General features: G+C 37.9%; 1 protein-coding gene across 4 annotated transcripts in view; it reads right to left on the bottom strand.

The window, feature by feature from the left end:
• The window catches only part of CENPP (centromere protein P), a 224912-nt gene that overhangs the window by 186201 nt on the left and 21511 nt on the right, over window positions 1-17200 (bottom strand). For all 4 annotated transcript variants that reach the window (XR_009503622.1, XM_059924405.1, XM_059924404.1 and 1 more), the window contains exons 2-3: window positions 16832-17013; window positions 14191-14279 (exon numbers count right to left, since the gene is read on the bottom strand). Coding sequence is in view for 3 of the 4 variants with exons in the window: in XM_059924405.1 (XP_059780388.1) it covers window positions 14191-14279; window positions 16832-17013 (271 nt within the window). In the remaining variant the exon portion in view is untranslated. The remainder of the gene's footprint in view (window positions 1-14190; window positions 14280-16831; window positions 17014-17200) is intronic.

Below are 17200 nucleotides of genomic sequence, written 5' to 3'. Positions count from 1 at the left end.
CTCTATTTTTAGTTTTTTAAGAAACCTCCATACTGTTCTCTATAATGGTTGTACCAATTTATATTCTCACCAACAGTGTAGGAGGTTTCCCTTTTCTCCACACCCTCTCCAGCATTTATTGTTTGTAGATTTTTTGATGATTGCCATTCTGACTGGTGTGAGGTGATATCTAAATAGTTTTGATTTGCGTTTCTCTAATAGTGATGTTGAGCATCTTTTCATGTGCCTCTTGGCCATCTGTATGTCTTCTTTGGAGAAATGTCTGTTTAGATCTTCTGGCCATTTTTTGATTGGGTTGTTTATTTTTTGATATTGAGCTGCTTGAGCTGTTTGTACATTTTGGAGATTAATCCCTTGTCGGTCGCTTCATTAGCAAATATTTTCTCCCATTCTCTGGGTTGTCTTTTTGTTTTGTTTATGGTTTCCTTTGCTGTGCAAATGGGTTACTTCTTAAAAGAGTGAAATCAGATCCTCACTCCATACCAAAAACCAAAATGAACTCCAAGTGAATTACTTACTTAAATGTTAACACTGAAACCATAAAGTATTAGGAGGGAATATAGACATGTAACTGATTACTGAGTGAGAAAGAACTTTCTAAGCAAACAATAACAACAAAAAAGCACATATGATTACATAAAAACACAAACTATCGATATAAAATGACTTTATAACTAAAAGAAAAGAAATAAACGGGAAAATTTGTACTATAAAAATGACAAGGAGGGCTTCCCTGGTGCTTGACTGTTTCCCATTTGTCTGGGTAATATCTGACTTGTCTTTCTGTATTTTCAGCTGCTGGAGAAATGGATATTAATGGCTTATAATCACTGTTTAGTTTTTTCAGCTGCTCAAGAATATAGTGGGAATTGTTAGGAGCAGCTGTAGTCAAAGTAGACTGTTTGTGGGCATCTACCACCATATCTCATCAAAAACAAATTCCAGAACATTCTTACAACTCAATAATAAAAAGACAAATAACCCAATTAAAAACTGGGCAATGGATCTCAACAGACATTTCATCAAAGATGATATACAAATGGCCAATAAGCTTATGAAAAGATGCTCAACATACTAATCATAATCTGGTACTTCCATCTGACCCAGTAATTCTCTACCTAGATTTATACAAGAAAAATGAAAACATACGTTCACTTAAAAACTTATACATGAATATCTTCAGAAATGTTATCCATAACAACCAAAAGGTGAAAACAAGCGAAATGTTTCTCACCTGACGAATGAATAAACAAAATGTGACAGATCCTCAAGACGCAGCCAAAAAAAAATTTTAAAAAGAATGAAGTAATGATATATGCTACAATATGAATGAACCCTGAAAACACTGTGCTAAGTGAAAGAAACCAGTCAAAAAATTTGTAATCATACAAATTATATGATTCCACTTTTATGAAATGCCGAGAATAGGCAAATCCATAGAGATAGAAGATAGATAAGTTAGGTCTGGGCAGAAGAAGGGAAAATGAGGGGTGATAAAGAGCATGGGGTTTCTCTTTGAGGTGATAAAAAAGTTCTAAAATTGATGTGGTGATGGTTGCACAAAGCTGAATAAATTAAAAACTGCTGAATGTATACTTTAAATGGATGAATTATATGGTATGTGAACTATATCTCAATAGAGCTGTTATAACAAAAAAAAGGGAAAAAGAAAAAAAATCTCAGAGGAATGCCTTGTCTTTTGTTTGAGTATGTGTAAGTGTTTTGGATTTTGGCCTTATACCCATTAGAATAGGCAAACTATCCTGTCATCATAAAGCCTATGATTTACTGGCCCCTCCATTTTTTATTCATTCATTCATTCATTTATTTTTGGTGTGTTGTGAATTCTTCAAGATATTTTTGGGCTTCTCTGGTGGCGCAGTGGTTGAGAATCTGCCTGCCAATGCAGGGCACACGGGTTCAAGCCCTGGTCTGGGAAGATCCCACATGCCGCGGAGCAACTGGGCCTGTGAGCCACAACTACTGAGCCTGAGCGTCTGGAGCCTGTGCTCCGCAACAAGAGAGGCCGCGATAGTGAGAGGCCCGCGCACCGCGATGAAGAGTGGCCCCCGCTTGCCGCAACTGGAGAAAGCCCTCGCACAGAAACGAAGACCCAACACAGCCAAAAATAAAAATACTAGATAAATAATAAATAAAAAATAAAAATAAAAAAAGATATTTTTCCTCCATCTCTCTCCTTGTCAGTCATACTGCTAACGAGGTCAACCCACCCCAGCTGGCAAACAAGGGAAGGACCTTATAAACAACCTGACCTCAAAGACCCTGCATGAGCCTCAGCAGCACATTCCTTTCTACCACAGTCAATGTAAGCCCACATTTCTCATTCTTCTCTACAACTTAAGGGTTTTGGGTAGAGACATTCGAGAAAAGGGTCCTGTAACTTCACAAAATACCCTACATCAGATTTCAGTGTTTTCTTTCATTTGGGTTTGAATGTCATCACATCAGGTACATTTTCTTTGGAGCCTATGATATGGGACTGCATTTTTTTTTTTTTGGATTGTATTCTTTAAAAAAAATTTTTTTTGAGATATAATTGACATATAACACTATATTAGTTTCAGGTGTACAAAATCATGATTACATATTTGTATATATTGCGAACTGATCACACAGTCAATATTCAACACCACACATAATTACAAAAATTGTTTCTTTGTGATGATTTGAAGATTTACTTTCTTAGCAACTTTCAAAAATGCAATAAAGTATTATTAACTATAGTTGCCATACTGTACATTAGATCCCCATGACTGATTTATTTTCTAACTGGAGGTCTGTACCTTTTGACCACCGTCACCCATTTCCCCCAACCCCCTCCCCTGGCAACCACCAATCTATCCTCTGCATCTATAAGCTTGCTCTTCTTTTTGTTTATGCTGTTTCCTAGATTCCACATATAAGTGAGAGCATACAGTACTTGTCTTTCTCTGTCCAAATTCACTTAGCATAATGCCCTCAAGGTCCATCCATGTTGTCACAAATGGCAAGATTTCATTCATTTTATGGCTGAATAAATATTCCATTTTATATACAGACCACATTTTCTTTATCCATTCGTCCATCGATGGACACTAAATTTGTTTCCATGTCTCGGTTATTGTAAATAATGCTGCAATGAACATGGGGGTGCATGTATCTTTTTGAGTTAGTGTTTTTGTTTCCTTTGAATAAAATACCCAGAAGAATTGCTGGATCATGTAACAGCTATATTTTTAACTTTCTGAGGAGCCTCCATATTGTTTTCCATAGTGGCTGCACCAATTTACATTGCGACCAACAGTGCACAAGAATTTCCATTTCCCTACATCCTCACCAACACTTGTTATTTCTTTTACTTTTTACATTACACATTCTAACAGGTGTGAGGTTATATCTAATTGTGGTTTTGATTTACATTTCCTCAATGAATAGTGTAATGTTGAACACCTTTGCATGTACCTGCTGGTCTTCTGTTTATCTTCTCTGGAAAAATGTCTAATCAAATCCTCTGCCCATTTTTAATCAGATTTTTTTTTCACTATTGAGTTTTATGAGTTCTTTACATGTTTTGGATATTAACACCTTATCAGACATGATTTGCAAATATTTTCTCCCATTCAGCCTTGTAATTTTGTTGATGGTTTCCTTTGCTGTGCAGAAACATTTTAGGTTCATGTAGTTCTACTTGTTTATTTTTGCCTTTAGTGTCAAATCCAAAAAATCATCACCAGAATGATGTCAAGGAGCTTACCACCTATGTTTTCTTCTAGGAGTCTTATGGTCTCAGGTCTTACATTCAAATCTTTAATCCATTTTGAGTTAGGTTTTAATGTATGATGTAAGAGTGGTCCAGTTTCATCCTTTTGCATGTGGCTATCCAGTTTTCCCAACATCATTTATTGAAGAGACTATCCTTTCCCCTTTCTATAATCTTGGCTGTTTTGACATAAATTAATTGACCATATATGCATGGGTTTATTTCTTGGGTTCTCTATTCTGTTCCATTGACATATGTATCCATTTTATGCCAACACAATATTGTTTAGATCACTATAGCTTTGTAATACAGTTTGAACTCAAGATGCGTAATGGCTCCAGGCTTATTCTTTCTCAAGATTGCTTTGGAGGGACTTGGTGGCACAGTGGTTAAGAATCCGCCTGCCAATGCAGGGGACACAGGTTTGAGCCCTGGTCCAGGAAGATCCCACATGCCGTGGAGCAACTAAGCCCATGTGCCAAAACTACTGAAGCCCGCATGCCTAGAGCCCGTGCTCTGCAACAAGAGAAGCCACCACAATGAGAAGACTGCACACCACAACGAAGAGTAGCCCCCGCTCACCGCAACTAGAGAAAGCCCGCGTGCAGCAACGAAGACCCAATGCAGCCATAAATAAATAAATAAATAAATACATTTATTAAAAAAAAAAAAAAGATTGCATTGGCTATTTGGGATCTTTTGTGGTTCCAAACAAATTCTAAGAGTTTCTTCTATTTCTGTGAAAAACATCGTTGGAATTTTGGTAGGGATTGCACTGAATCTGCAGATAGCTTTTGTCAGTATGGACATTTTAACAACATTAATTCTTCCTATCTATGAGCATGGAGTATCTTTCTACTTATTTGTGTTATAAACTTCTTTCATCAATGTCTTAATAGTTTTCAGTGCACAGCCCTTTCACCTCCTTGGTTAAATTTATTTGTAGGTATTTTATTCTTTTTGATGCTATTGTAAATGAAATTGTTTTCTTAATTTCTCTGATAGTTCATTATTAGTGTATAGATATGCAACAGATTTATTGATTCTGTATTCTGCAACTTAAGTGAATTAGTTCATTTGTTCTAACAGTTTTTTTGGTTCTTTTTTTTTTAGTGGAGCCTTTAGGGTTTTCTATAAATAATAACATGTCATCTATGAATAGTGACAGTATGACTTCTTTCTTTCCAATTTGGATGCCTTTTATTTCTTTTTTTTAATCTAACTGATCTGGCTAAAACTTCCAATACTGTGTTGGATAAATACGGCAAGAACGGGCATCCTTTGTCTGATTCTAGATCTTACAGGAAAAGCTTTCAGCTTTTTACTATTGAGTATGAAGTTAGCTGTGAGCTTATCATATATGTCCTTTATTATTTTGAGGTATATTCCCTCCATACCCACTTTTTTTTAACATTTTAATAATAACTTTATCTTTTTCTAACATCTTTATTGGAGTATAATTGCTTTACAATGTTGTATCAGTTCCTGCTGTATAGCAAAGTGAATCAGCTATACATATACATATATCCCCATATCCCCTCCCTCTTGTGTCTCCCTCCCACCCTCCCTATCCTACCCCTCTAGGTGGTCACAAAGCATCAAGCTGATCTCCCTGTGCTATGAAGCTGCTTCCCACTAGCTATCTATTTTACATTTGGTAGTGTATATATGTCAAGGCCACTCTCTTACTTCGTCCCAGCTTACCCTTCCCCCTCCCCATGTCCTCAAGTCCATTCTCTATGTCTGAGTCTTTATTCCTGTTCTGCCCCTAGGTTCGTCAGAACCTTTTTTTTTTTTTTTAGATTCCATATATATGTGTTAGCATACGGTATTTGTTTTTCTCTTTCTGACTTACTTCACTCTGTATGACAGACTCTAGGTCCACCCACCTCACTACAAGTAAGTCAATTTTGTTTCTTTTTATGGTTGAGTAATATTCCATTCAACTGTCGATGGACACTTAGGTTGCTTCCATGTCCTGGCTATTGTAAATAGTGCTGCAATGAACATTGTGGTACATGTTTCTTTTGGAATTATGCTTTTCTCAGGGTATATACCCAGTAGTGGGATTGCTGGGTCATATAGTAGTTCTATTTTTAGTTTTTTAAGGAACCTCCACACTGTCCTCCATAGTGGTTGTATCAATTTACATTCCAACCAACAGTGCAAGAGGGTTCCCTTTTCTCCACACCCTCTCCAGCATTTATTGTTTGTAGATTTTTTGATGATGGCCATTCTGACCGGTGTGAGGTGATACCTCATTGTAGTTTTGATTTGCATTTCTCTAATAATCAGTGATGTTGAGCAACCTTTCATGTGTTTGTTGGTAATCTGTATATCTTCTTTGGAGAAATGTCTATTTAGGTCTTATGCCCATTTTTGGATTGGGTTGTTTGCTTTTCTGATATTGAGCTACATGAGGTGCTTGTATACTTTGGAGATTAGTCCTTTGTCAGTTGCTTCGGTTGCAAATATTTTCTCCCATTCTGAGGGTTGTCTTTTCGTCTTGTTTATGGTTTCCTTTTCTGTGCAAAAGCTTTTCTATACCCACTTTGTTGAGGTTATTACCATAAATGGTTGCTGAATTTTATCAAATGCTTTTTCTGCATTTATTGAGATAATCATATGATTGTTTATCCTTTTTTGTTAATGTGGTGTAGCACATCAATTGATTTGCAAATGTTGAACCATCCTTGCATCCCTGGAATAAGTTCCACTTGATCATTGTGAATGATCCTTCTAATGTATTGCTGAATTTAGTTTGCTAATATTTTGTTGAAGATTTTTACATCTATGTTCACCAGGGATATTGGCTTATAATTTTCTTTTCTGTGCCCTTGTCTGTTTGGGATATCAGGGTAAGTTGGCCTTGTAAAGTAAGTTCAGAAGTGTTCCTCCTCTTTTTGGAAGAGTTTGAGAAGCACTGGTATTAATTCCTCTTTAAATGTTTGGTAGCAGTCATCAGTGAAGCCATCTGGTCCTGGATTTTAGTTAGTTGGGAGGTTTTAAATTAGTGATTCAATCTCCCTATTAGTAACTGGTCTGTTCAGATTTTCTATTTTTTCCTGATTCAGTCTTGGAAGGTTGTTTTTAAGAGTTTATCCATTTGTTGGTGCATAATTGTTCACAGTAGTCTCTTATGATCCTTGGTATTCCTGTGGTAGCAGTTGTAATGACTCACCTTTCATTTCTGATTTTATTTGAGTTTTTTTTTTTCTTGGCGAGTCTAGCTAAAGATTTATCAATTTTGATTATCCTTTCAAAGAATCTGCTCTTAATTTCACTGATCTTTTCTAAAGTCTTTTTAGTCTCTATTTCACTTGTTTCTGTTCTGATCTATGTTCATAGGTTTTTTGTTTGCCTTGTTTATTTGTTTGTTTTTGGCCCCACCAAGTGGCTTGCAGGATCTTAGTTCCCCCACCAGGGGTCAAACCCAGGCCCTTGGCAGTGATAGCACAGAGTCCCAACCACTGGAACACCAGGGAATTCCCTCTGATCTATGTTATTCCCTTCCTTCTGGTAACTCTGGGCTTCATTTGTTCTTCTTTATCTTTATACCTCAGTTCCTTGAGGTATGAAGTTAGGTTGTTTGAGATTTTTCTTGTTTCTTCAGATGGGCATATATTGCTATGGTCTTCCCTTTCAGAACTGCTTTTACTGCAGCCCATAAGTTTTGGTATGTTGTATTTCCATTTTCATTAGTCTCAAGGTATTTCTTTATTTTGCTTCCATTTCTTTTTTGACCCATTGGTTGTTCAGTAGCATGTTTTTAATCTCCACATATTTGTGAAATTTCCAGCATTCTTCTTGTAATTGATTTCTAGCCATACCACTGTGGTTGGAAAAGATGCTTGACATCATTTCAACTTTTTTATATTTAAGACTTATAACATATAAGTTAAGAATATATGTTCTATCCTGGAGAATGTTCCATATATACCTGAAAAGAATGTGTATGGTGTTGCTTTTGGAAGGAATGTTCTATGTAATTCTGTTAAGTCAACCTGGTCTAACGTGTTCTTTAAGGTCAATGTTTCCTTATTGATTTTCTCCCTGATCTATCCATTGATGTATGATCAATTTAAGGTCCCCAATTATTATTATATTGCTGTCTGTTTCTCCTTTAGGTCTGTCAATATTTGCTTTGTATATGTAGGTGCTCCTCTGCTGGGTGCATAAATATTTATAAATGTTATATCCTCTTATTGAATTGACCCCTTTAGCATGATGTAGTGCCCTCCTGTCCCTTATTATCGCCTTTTTTTAAAAGTCTATTTTGTCTGATATAAGTATAGCTACCACAGATTTCTTCTGGTTTTCATTTGCATGGAATATATTTTTCCACCCCTTCACTTTCAGTCTGTGTGTGTCCTTACACCTGAAGTGAGTCTCTCTCTTTTTTTTTTTTTAATTTTATTTATTTATTTATTTTTGGCTGTGTTGGGCCATCATTGCTGCATGAGGGCTTTTCTCTAGTTGCGGCGAGCGGGGGCTACTCTTCGTTGCAGTGCATGGGCTTCTCATTGTGGTGGCTTCTCTTGTTGCAGAGCACAGGCCCTAGGTGCATGGGCTTCAGTAGTTGTGGCATATGGGCTCAGTAGTTGTGGCTCACGGGCTCTAGAGCACAGGCTCAGTAGTTGTGGTGCACGGGCTTAGTTGCTCCGCGGCATGTGGGATCTTCCCGGACCAGGGCTCGAACCCATGTCCCCTGCATTGGCAGGTGGATTCTTAACCACTGCGCCACCAGGGAAGCCCTGAAGTGAGTCTCTTGTAGGCAGCGTACAGAGGGGTCTTGTTTTTTATTTGTTCATCTACTCTATTTCTTTTGATTGGAGAATTTAGTCCATTTACATTTAAAGTAATTATTGATAGATATGTACTTAATGTCACTTTGTTCATTGTTTTCTAGTGTTTTGTAGTTTCTCTGTTCTTCTCTTGCTTTCTTCCTTTGTGGTTAAATGACCTTCTTTAGTAGTATGCTAATATTCCTTTCTCATTACCTTTTGTGTATCTACTATAGGTTTCAGCTTTATGGTTACCATGAGGCTTACAAATAACAACTTACATTTATAACAGTCTCTTTTAAGTTGATAACAACTTAAACACATTCCAAAGCTCTACATGTTTACTCTCCCCCTCAACGTTTTATGTTCTTGATTTTACGTTTTACATATTTTTATCATGTATATCCCTTAAATAATTATTGTACTTAGTTGTTTTTACTATTTTTGTCTTTTAACCTTTGTATTAGCTTTATAAGTGATGAATTCACTACCGATACTACATATTTACATTTACCAGTGAGATTTATACTTTCACGTTTTCCTGTTACTAATTAGTGCCATTTCTTTTCAGCTTAAAGAAATCCCTTTAACATTTCTTTTAAGGCTGGTTTAGTGGTGATGAACTCCTTTAGCTTTTGCTTATCTGCAAAATTCTTTTACCTCTTCTTCGATTCTGAATGATAACTTTGCCAGGTTGATAATTCTTGGTTGGAAATTTTTTTCTTTCAGCACTTTGAATACATATGCCACTCTCATCTGACCTGCAAAGTTTCCGCTGAAAAATCTGCTTAAGGTCTTTAGGGTGTTCCCTTGTACATAACAATTGTTTTTCTCTTGCTGCTTTTAAGAGTCTCTCCTTGTTTTCAAATTTTGATATTTTAATTTTAATGTGTCGGTGTGGGGTTTTTGCGGTTCCTATTATTTGGAACTCTCGGGGGTTCCTGGATCTGGCTAACTGTTTTTACAGTTTAGGGAAGTTTTCCACCATTATTTCTTCAAATATGTTTTCAGACCCTTTCTCTTCTCCTTCTGAGACTCCTTATAATGTGAATGTTAGCACACTTCATGTTGTCCCATAAACCCCTTAAGCTATCTTCACTTTTTTTTCATTCTTTTTCTTTTTTGCTGCTTTGATTTGGTGAACTCCTGTGCCCTGTCTTTGAGTTCACTGATCTCTTCTTCTGTCTCATGTTGTCTGCTGTTAAAATCTCCGATGTATTTTTCAGTTCAGTTACTGTACTCTTTAGCTTGGGGACTTCTGTTTGGAACTTTCTTATATTTTCCATATCTTTGTTGAAGTTCATGTTTTCATCCATTCTTCTCCTGAGTTTGGCTAGCACCTTTATGACCATTACTTTGAACTCTTTATCAGGTAAATTACTGATCTCTGTTTCATTAAGGATTTTTCCTGAGGTTTTATCTTGTTCTTTCTTGTTTTGAACATATTCCCCTGTTTCTTCATTTTACTTGATTATCTATGTTGGTTTCTATGCATTAGATGAAACAGTCACCTCTCCAGTCTTGAAGGGCTGGCCTTGTGTAGGAGATGAACCTTACTGTTCAACCCTGCCCTAGTTCTTGGTTGTCTCTCAAACCTTTGTGATTATCCAAGCTGCCAATTTTATTTTTTATAGCTCCCAGTAGTTGAAATTGTGCCAGGACCAAATATTCTTTTTAATTTAAAATTTTCCCTATTTTTGAATCTTTTTTTTCATTTCATTGCATTTCAGGGAGAGTAGTTATGAAAACATACTTAACTGTCACTTCCCCCAGAAACTGCCACCCATTTGACTTATTATGCTGCATGGACTATGAATGCTGACACATGTTAATTCTCACGTTCTTGTAACTCCTCACAAACAGTACAATAGCACTAACAACACCAGAGAGTAAATCTGGGGAAAAGAGTTGTATGCTCCAACTGCATCTGACAATAAGAGCTGTGCCAACATGGGTAATCATTCAAACATTCTGGGTGTATTTCCCTATAAGAGGGTTGACCTAGATAATCTATAAGGTCACTTTTGGTGCCAGCATTCTATTAATATGATTTTAGGTCACTTTGGTTTCTAACATTGTACTACCATGATTTTATTATAACAATATTCTATAAGTAAGATAATTTTATTGTTTAGGTTACTTTTTAATTTTCTGATAGTTAAACATCTCCCTCTAGTGGAAATTTTGTTTTAAAAAGTGTTTTAGAACACAGAAGGTTGCTATTTATTTACGACTGCTTTTTTTCTATCAGTCTCAACTATAAAAATCTGCTCAACACGTAAAATGGTAAAATTATTTTAGAAGGCAGTTTGGTACTATCAATCAGAATTTACATGTAAATCTCCTTTAAGCTGGCAATTCCACTAGAGATATAGTTCTAAAAATATACTTACCCAAGTAGGTCTAGAACATCTGAGGGTTTACCAATAAATAAAAAAAATCATAAAACTGGAAAGGTGCAGAGAGAAAGGGAGTGTTCTTAACATAGCCTGGGACAGCATGCTCTTTTTGTAGCAAATTAGGTAAAACCAAGCAGTTGAAAAGCACCTACATACTTTGAAATGTATATAATGACAACTTATGTCCCTTTAGAGATTCAGCAATTACTGTGTTCTATGTCTTTCAAAGAATATAAATTGTTCCTCTCCTTAGATTTTTTTTCCCCTGCATCCCCTAAAGCACGTAGGACAGAAACTGCTGGTAGTCCCCAATATTTGTACTTCATTCTTGCTCCAATTTTTTCACTGGCTACATGGCCATGCATAATGAAGACTAAATTCCCAGCCTCCCTTGCACTAATTTAATGGCCATTGGAATGTAGGTGAAAATGATGGGTGTTACAACTTCTGAGAAGTGTCCTTCAATAGAAAAGATGAGCCCTGGTTTGCTCAGCCCTTTTTCAATGTCTGAAATGCTAAAGTGATAATTGCACCATGATTTGGAAGTCACATGTGTGATGGCAGAGCCTGATGATCATGAAACCACCATACTAGCCCTTGAAAACATATCCTGCAATTTTGTTTAAGCAATAGAGAAATAAACTTCTAGTACTCTGAACCTTCCTTATTTTTAAGTTTTCTGTTATGTGCAGCTCAACTAATTCTAATTCATTCAGCATGTGAGCTAACAGTATAACTTTAGGCCAATACTAAATGGTTACAAAATTTTCAATCATGCTTTGGTGGTATGAGGATCAGAATATTAGCTTAAAAGGTGAGGTCTGGGCTGGTGCCATTACTGCCTGGTAGGAGGTAGGAAGCATAGCCACTATAGCAGGGGTAGCACGTCCTGTATGGTAGGGCCCACACGGCTCTGGTCCTGTCTATGTGGCTTCATGGTGGCCACCCAGGACCATCAAGCTAAGCTACTGTGGGAGCTGCAGGGGCTCAGTGCCAGTTCATGCTGGGAATGCCTCTGGTCAGGTAATAGCCATTCTTCAGAAGCACGTTACATTCTAAAAAATGCCCCCAAACTCAAACCTCATCCTTGATCTAACTCATGATGTGATCAAATTACCACTTGATGCTTTTCTTCAGAGGCTTAAGGTGACCACAGTATGGAACTTCAACAAAATGAAATTAAAATATTCCAGTCTATTTTATCTCTCAGGCCAAAGCCCCACTAATGAGCACACTAATCAATCTTTGGCCACAACCTATCCTGGAATGTATAGCTCCACTGAGCAGCTCGTTCACCTCAACTTCAGATGGTCTTTCTTTTTTCAGTTGGACTTGTGGACAGCCTCCCAAGGATAAGCCTAATTTTGCTAGCAGTCTAGCTTCTCTCCAGATAAGTCAGGGAGTGACTATAAAAAAGGTGAATGCCAACAGCAGAAAAAGCCTGTAGGACCCCAAGGCTACTAGGATGCCCCTGAGCAGTTTCCTGGACAATGTATACACTGATAGTGCAGATGTTCTCAGACACTGAACTAGACCTCAGACGTCTGACTCTGCCAACCCGACACAGATTATAGGCCTGGCCATTAATGGAGGCCAGAATGCAGGTAAGCATTTGGTATCTCACCACTCTGAGCTTAGGATCACATTAGGCATAAAGAAAGAAAAGGCAGTTGTCCAACTATGCATCCTTATGCAATGAGACAACATCCAGGAATTCCTGGGCCACACAAAGGAGAGTCTGGAGTCCTGGCATGGGCTTTTCATCCTAAATGAGATCAACCCATTTGGGTCCATATTCTGTTTTAGTCTTCAGCAGATGATTTTTGAGGTCATACAGAACTACAATATCATCTTGGTGACTCTGCATGGCTCCAAGGCCTGGTGCCAACCTGGGAACAGTTTACCTTCCCTAGGGACACTCATCACCCATGTCCATGACATCCTACTCAACCGGCTTTGGCAATGCCACACTGTGGATGTTCTTGGTCACTTTGACAGACTAAAAGGGGATACTCTGAGGTGGGAGCAAGCTGGAAACTCTGCCATCAGATGAGAGGCCTAGATATCCCTCAGTCAGTTCTCAGCCTGCCAGGGTCTGTGGTGACAACCAGGGACATAGACTGCAAAGAGTATTCAAGAAGCAAAACCTCTAGCCCAGATACCTGGACCCAATTACTCCTGACTAGTTGGGGGCAGTTTTTGATATGTGACATCAACTCCTGTTGCATACAAAAAGGGACAACTTGAGGATGTTTCTGTGGCTGAGGATAAGCATGAGGAACCCCGGCACATGACTGCGAATGCAAGCAAGCAGCAGATCCATATGACTTGGTTGTGACAACTGGTCTACATCCACTTTAGTTATCTGATGAACTGAGGCCAAGGCAGCGTGCCTGCCCTTCCCTGTTCCTCTCCTCTACACATACTCCCTGTAGGCCCAAACTCATAAAACCAACGGGTTGAAATTGCCTTTTGCTATCAAAGCATGTGCCCAGGATTGATCATTTCTCAAAATTATGCCTGGATCCCATTCTTCTTGGAGCCAGACTTTGAAGATGTCTGAGTCTTGTTCTGCCCTATCCTGGCCAGGGGCTGCATGTTAATATTCTGTCTGCTTTCTGATTTTATGTGAAAATCCTAACCAAGAGTATCTTCCTCCCATGTTGTTTCTCAGCAGTCCTGTATAACTTGCTGGCATAACCGTGAACCACCTTGAAGTCTAACCCTCCAGCCCTGAGCAGTCTTCAGGTTGTAGTAATCCCACATGGCCACAACTATAGGAGAGGCCCTGAGCAAGAACACCAACTGTGCTGCTCCCAAATACCTGACACACAGAAAATTGTGAGATAATAAATGTGTTTTATTGGTTTAAGCTGTTAAATTTGGGAGAAAATGTTAAGCAGCAATAGATAATAGATAATAGATGACTGAGATATCAGCTGACGACTGAGGGCATCCAAGACTGTTCCCATGACCTCAGGGCTTGCACTGGAAGCCCAGGAACATCTTACTACCTGCCCTCCAATAAAGCACTATGCTCTCAGCAACAATCCTACTGTATGCAGTTGCTGGGGTATTCATACTTAAAAATTTTTTTAATGGTACCACTTTGCACAAATGTGCTACAAGGGGGCCCTAGCTCAAGAACGTCTCCTCAACTCAGCCACTGCTGAAGACTGGGGTGTGGGAGTTTTTATTTCATAGCAGCAGAATCTGTGTTATCTATCACAATGTATTCTTAATTTACCTGGATTTCCAGAAGCTGAAATTCAAGTTGAAACGTAATCATGTGGCAATCTCCTGATAATCTGTGTCTCTGCAGAACTTTCTTTATACCTGTAAATCAGAAAAATAAATATTTTTGTTTGCAAAAAACAATTTCCTTTAAATATCTATTATTTAATTTTGTGTGGATACCTATAATATATGTGGGTGTATGTGTGAGAATGTATTTGCATTGAAAATACCTGGAAGAATGTACACCAAATTGATCGCCTTTGCAAAATAAGATTAAAGACAACTTGTACTTTCTAGTTATCGATTATACCAAAGATTAAGGTAAGAAACAGAAATATGCTAGTATGACCCTAGACAAATTTGAATCATGATAACTGTTAGATATTTTTCATTTTTTCAACATTATCTGGTTCTAGTTAGACAATAAATTAAATCCATGTATTTACCTCAGTTAACTCTCAAAACTTTACTAAAATGACAGCAAAAGTATTTTTTTTAGGTATAACATGAATACACTCAAATGCATAAAATGCCCTATTCTTAAGTATACAGTATGATATATAGATATAGATATAGATATAGATATATTTACAAGTGTTTCCCATGTAACCACCACTAAGATCAAGATACAGAAAGTTTAAAGTACCCCATAACGTTCCCTCATGCCCTTTCCAGGCTATACACTATGTCCCCAGCAAGAGATAACCATTATTCTGACTTTATTACCATCTACTTTTGCTAATGAAGGTATTTTTAAATGGGCACAATTCTCTTTTTTTTTATTTTTATTTTTATTTATTTATTTTTTTACAGAAATAGGTAGAGCTTCTTTTTTTTTAAATTTTATTTATTTTTGGCTGCGTTGGGTCTTCGTTGCTGCGCATGGGCTTTCTCCAGTTGTGGTGAGTGGGGGCTACTCTTCGTTGCAGTGCGAGGGCTTCTCATTGTGGTGGCTTCTCTTATTGCAGATCATGGGCTCTAGGCATGCAGGCTCCAGTAGTTGCAGCACACAGGCTCAGTAGTCGCGGCACGTGAGCGCTAGAACGCGCGGGCTTCAGTAGTTACAGCACATGGGCTCAGTAGTTGAGGCATGCGGGCTCTAGGCGAGTGGGCTTCAGTAGTTGTGGCACACGGGCTCAGTAGCTGTGGCTCGCGGGCTCTAGAGCACAGGCTCAGTAGTTGTGGCACATGGACTTAGCTGCTCCGCGGCATGTGGGATCTTCCGGGACCAGGGCTCAAACCCGTGTCCCATGCATTGGCAAGCAGATTCTTAACCACTGTGCCACCAGGGAAGTCCCCACGATTCTCTTTTTTTTTTAAACTGAAGTATAGTTGCTGTACAATACATATACATTACACGTGGACAATATAGTGATTCACAATTTTTAAAGGTTATACTCCATTTACAGTTATTATAAAATATTGGCTATATTCCCCATGTTGTATAATATATCCTCGTAGCTTGTTTTATATCTAATGGTCTGTACCTCTTAATCTACCCCTATGTTGCCCCTTCCCCCAGAAGGGCACAATTTTACAAGGATAAAGAGAAAAAGATGAGAGTAACCTAATTTTAGAAGCTGAAAATCAGATGGATAAGCTAGATATTACACGAAAAAGTGGAACTAACCTGGCAGATCCAGGAAAATTAAAACCTAAGCCAGCAATGGGGAAAGCTCAGAATCAAGCCCATTCAAAGGCATTCTGAATGGGCACCACCAAGTACCTCTACAGATGGGGTAAACCTGGGGCACAAAATAGAAAGACTGAGACTTTTGTACAGTAAAATCTCACTCTCCATATTCTCTGTATTCCATCTATTCCTTTCAAGTACTTGAAGTGTCTAAATTTCATTTCTACATGTAATTCAAAGTTTCACTGAGGTGAGCTGCCCACCACCTTCTGAGGGTCACTCTTCCTCTCCCTGGTCATAAGGGTTATTTTGGTGGAAAAATCAGGAAGCATTTCCTAAAGTGATTCCTTCTTCTAAACCAAGTTCCCAACATCCAATCGCACAGCTGAATTAGCTTCCCCTTACTTGTTAGTGCATCACAGATCCTTGGTAATAAAACGTAAGTCATTGGGACCAGAAACCCTCCTCTGCCAAATGGTCCAGCTCTTGAAATATTTATCTTGGCCACAAGGCCATGTTCATTAGCAGCAGAGCACCACAGATGACACTGCTCTCATGTCAGTAGTGAACAACAGCTAAGATTTACAAATTAATGCTGCTACTGTTCTTAAAATTGCTTATGGCTGTTACTTGACTATTAAGTTACTTAATGACAGACTGTGTCTTCTTTAATATCTACCTCAGGCAGCTTTTAAGAGTATTACACACACTGTGATATTGAATAGACACTTGACAAAACAAGTTTACCACAACCACACATTCAAATCGTTATCTTGCAGAATTTTAATTCAATGATAAGACAACCAATTTCCTATGTATAATAAGGTAAACTTCAATACCACTTCTAGATTAAAATTAATGCTTACTCTGGAAATTCCCTGGATGCATAGTGGTTAAGACTCAGCACTTTCACTGCCGTGGGCCCAGGTTCAATCTCTGGTCGGGAAACTAAGATCCCACAAGCCACACAGCGCAGCCAAAAAAAATAAAAAGAAAAAAGAAAAAATCTAATGCTTACTCTTTTCTGTCATCTCAGTGCTCGTTAGGTCCTCTGTCTTCTTGGAGTAATGTCTTATACTGATGCCAGTAAGCGTACTTAGAAACTGAAGTTCTGATTCTAAATGTCCAAGATGACTTCTCAGATCTTTTGACAATTCCCATCCTTCAGAATCTGCTTGGTATATTTCTCGAAATGATTTTCTAAAAAGCAAATGCCACAAATAATTACTTCAATTAAGAAACCACTAACAAGAGTTTCAACTAATATCTATAAATTTCTTCAAACCATTCCCATTTTATCCTTCTTACTCTCTTCCCATTAAAACTAGTAAGATTTTTCTTAAAACCAATGTGGCTACTAACACTGCAATCATTAATCTCAATATAA

The sequence above is a fragment of the Balaenoptera ricei genome, chromosome 6 (genome assembly GCF_028023285.1).
Source record: "Balaenoptera ricei isolate mBalRic1 chromosome 6, mBalRic1.hap2, whole genome shotgun sequence".
Classification (NCBI taxonomy): Eukaryota; Metazoa; Chordata; class Mammalia; order Artiodactyla; family Balaenopteridae; genus Balaenoptera; species Balaenoptera ricei.
Note: the sequence above shows the minus strand (reverse complement) of the source record. Positions and strands in the feature narration are given on the sequence as shown.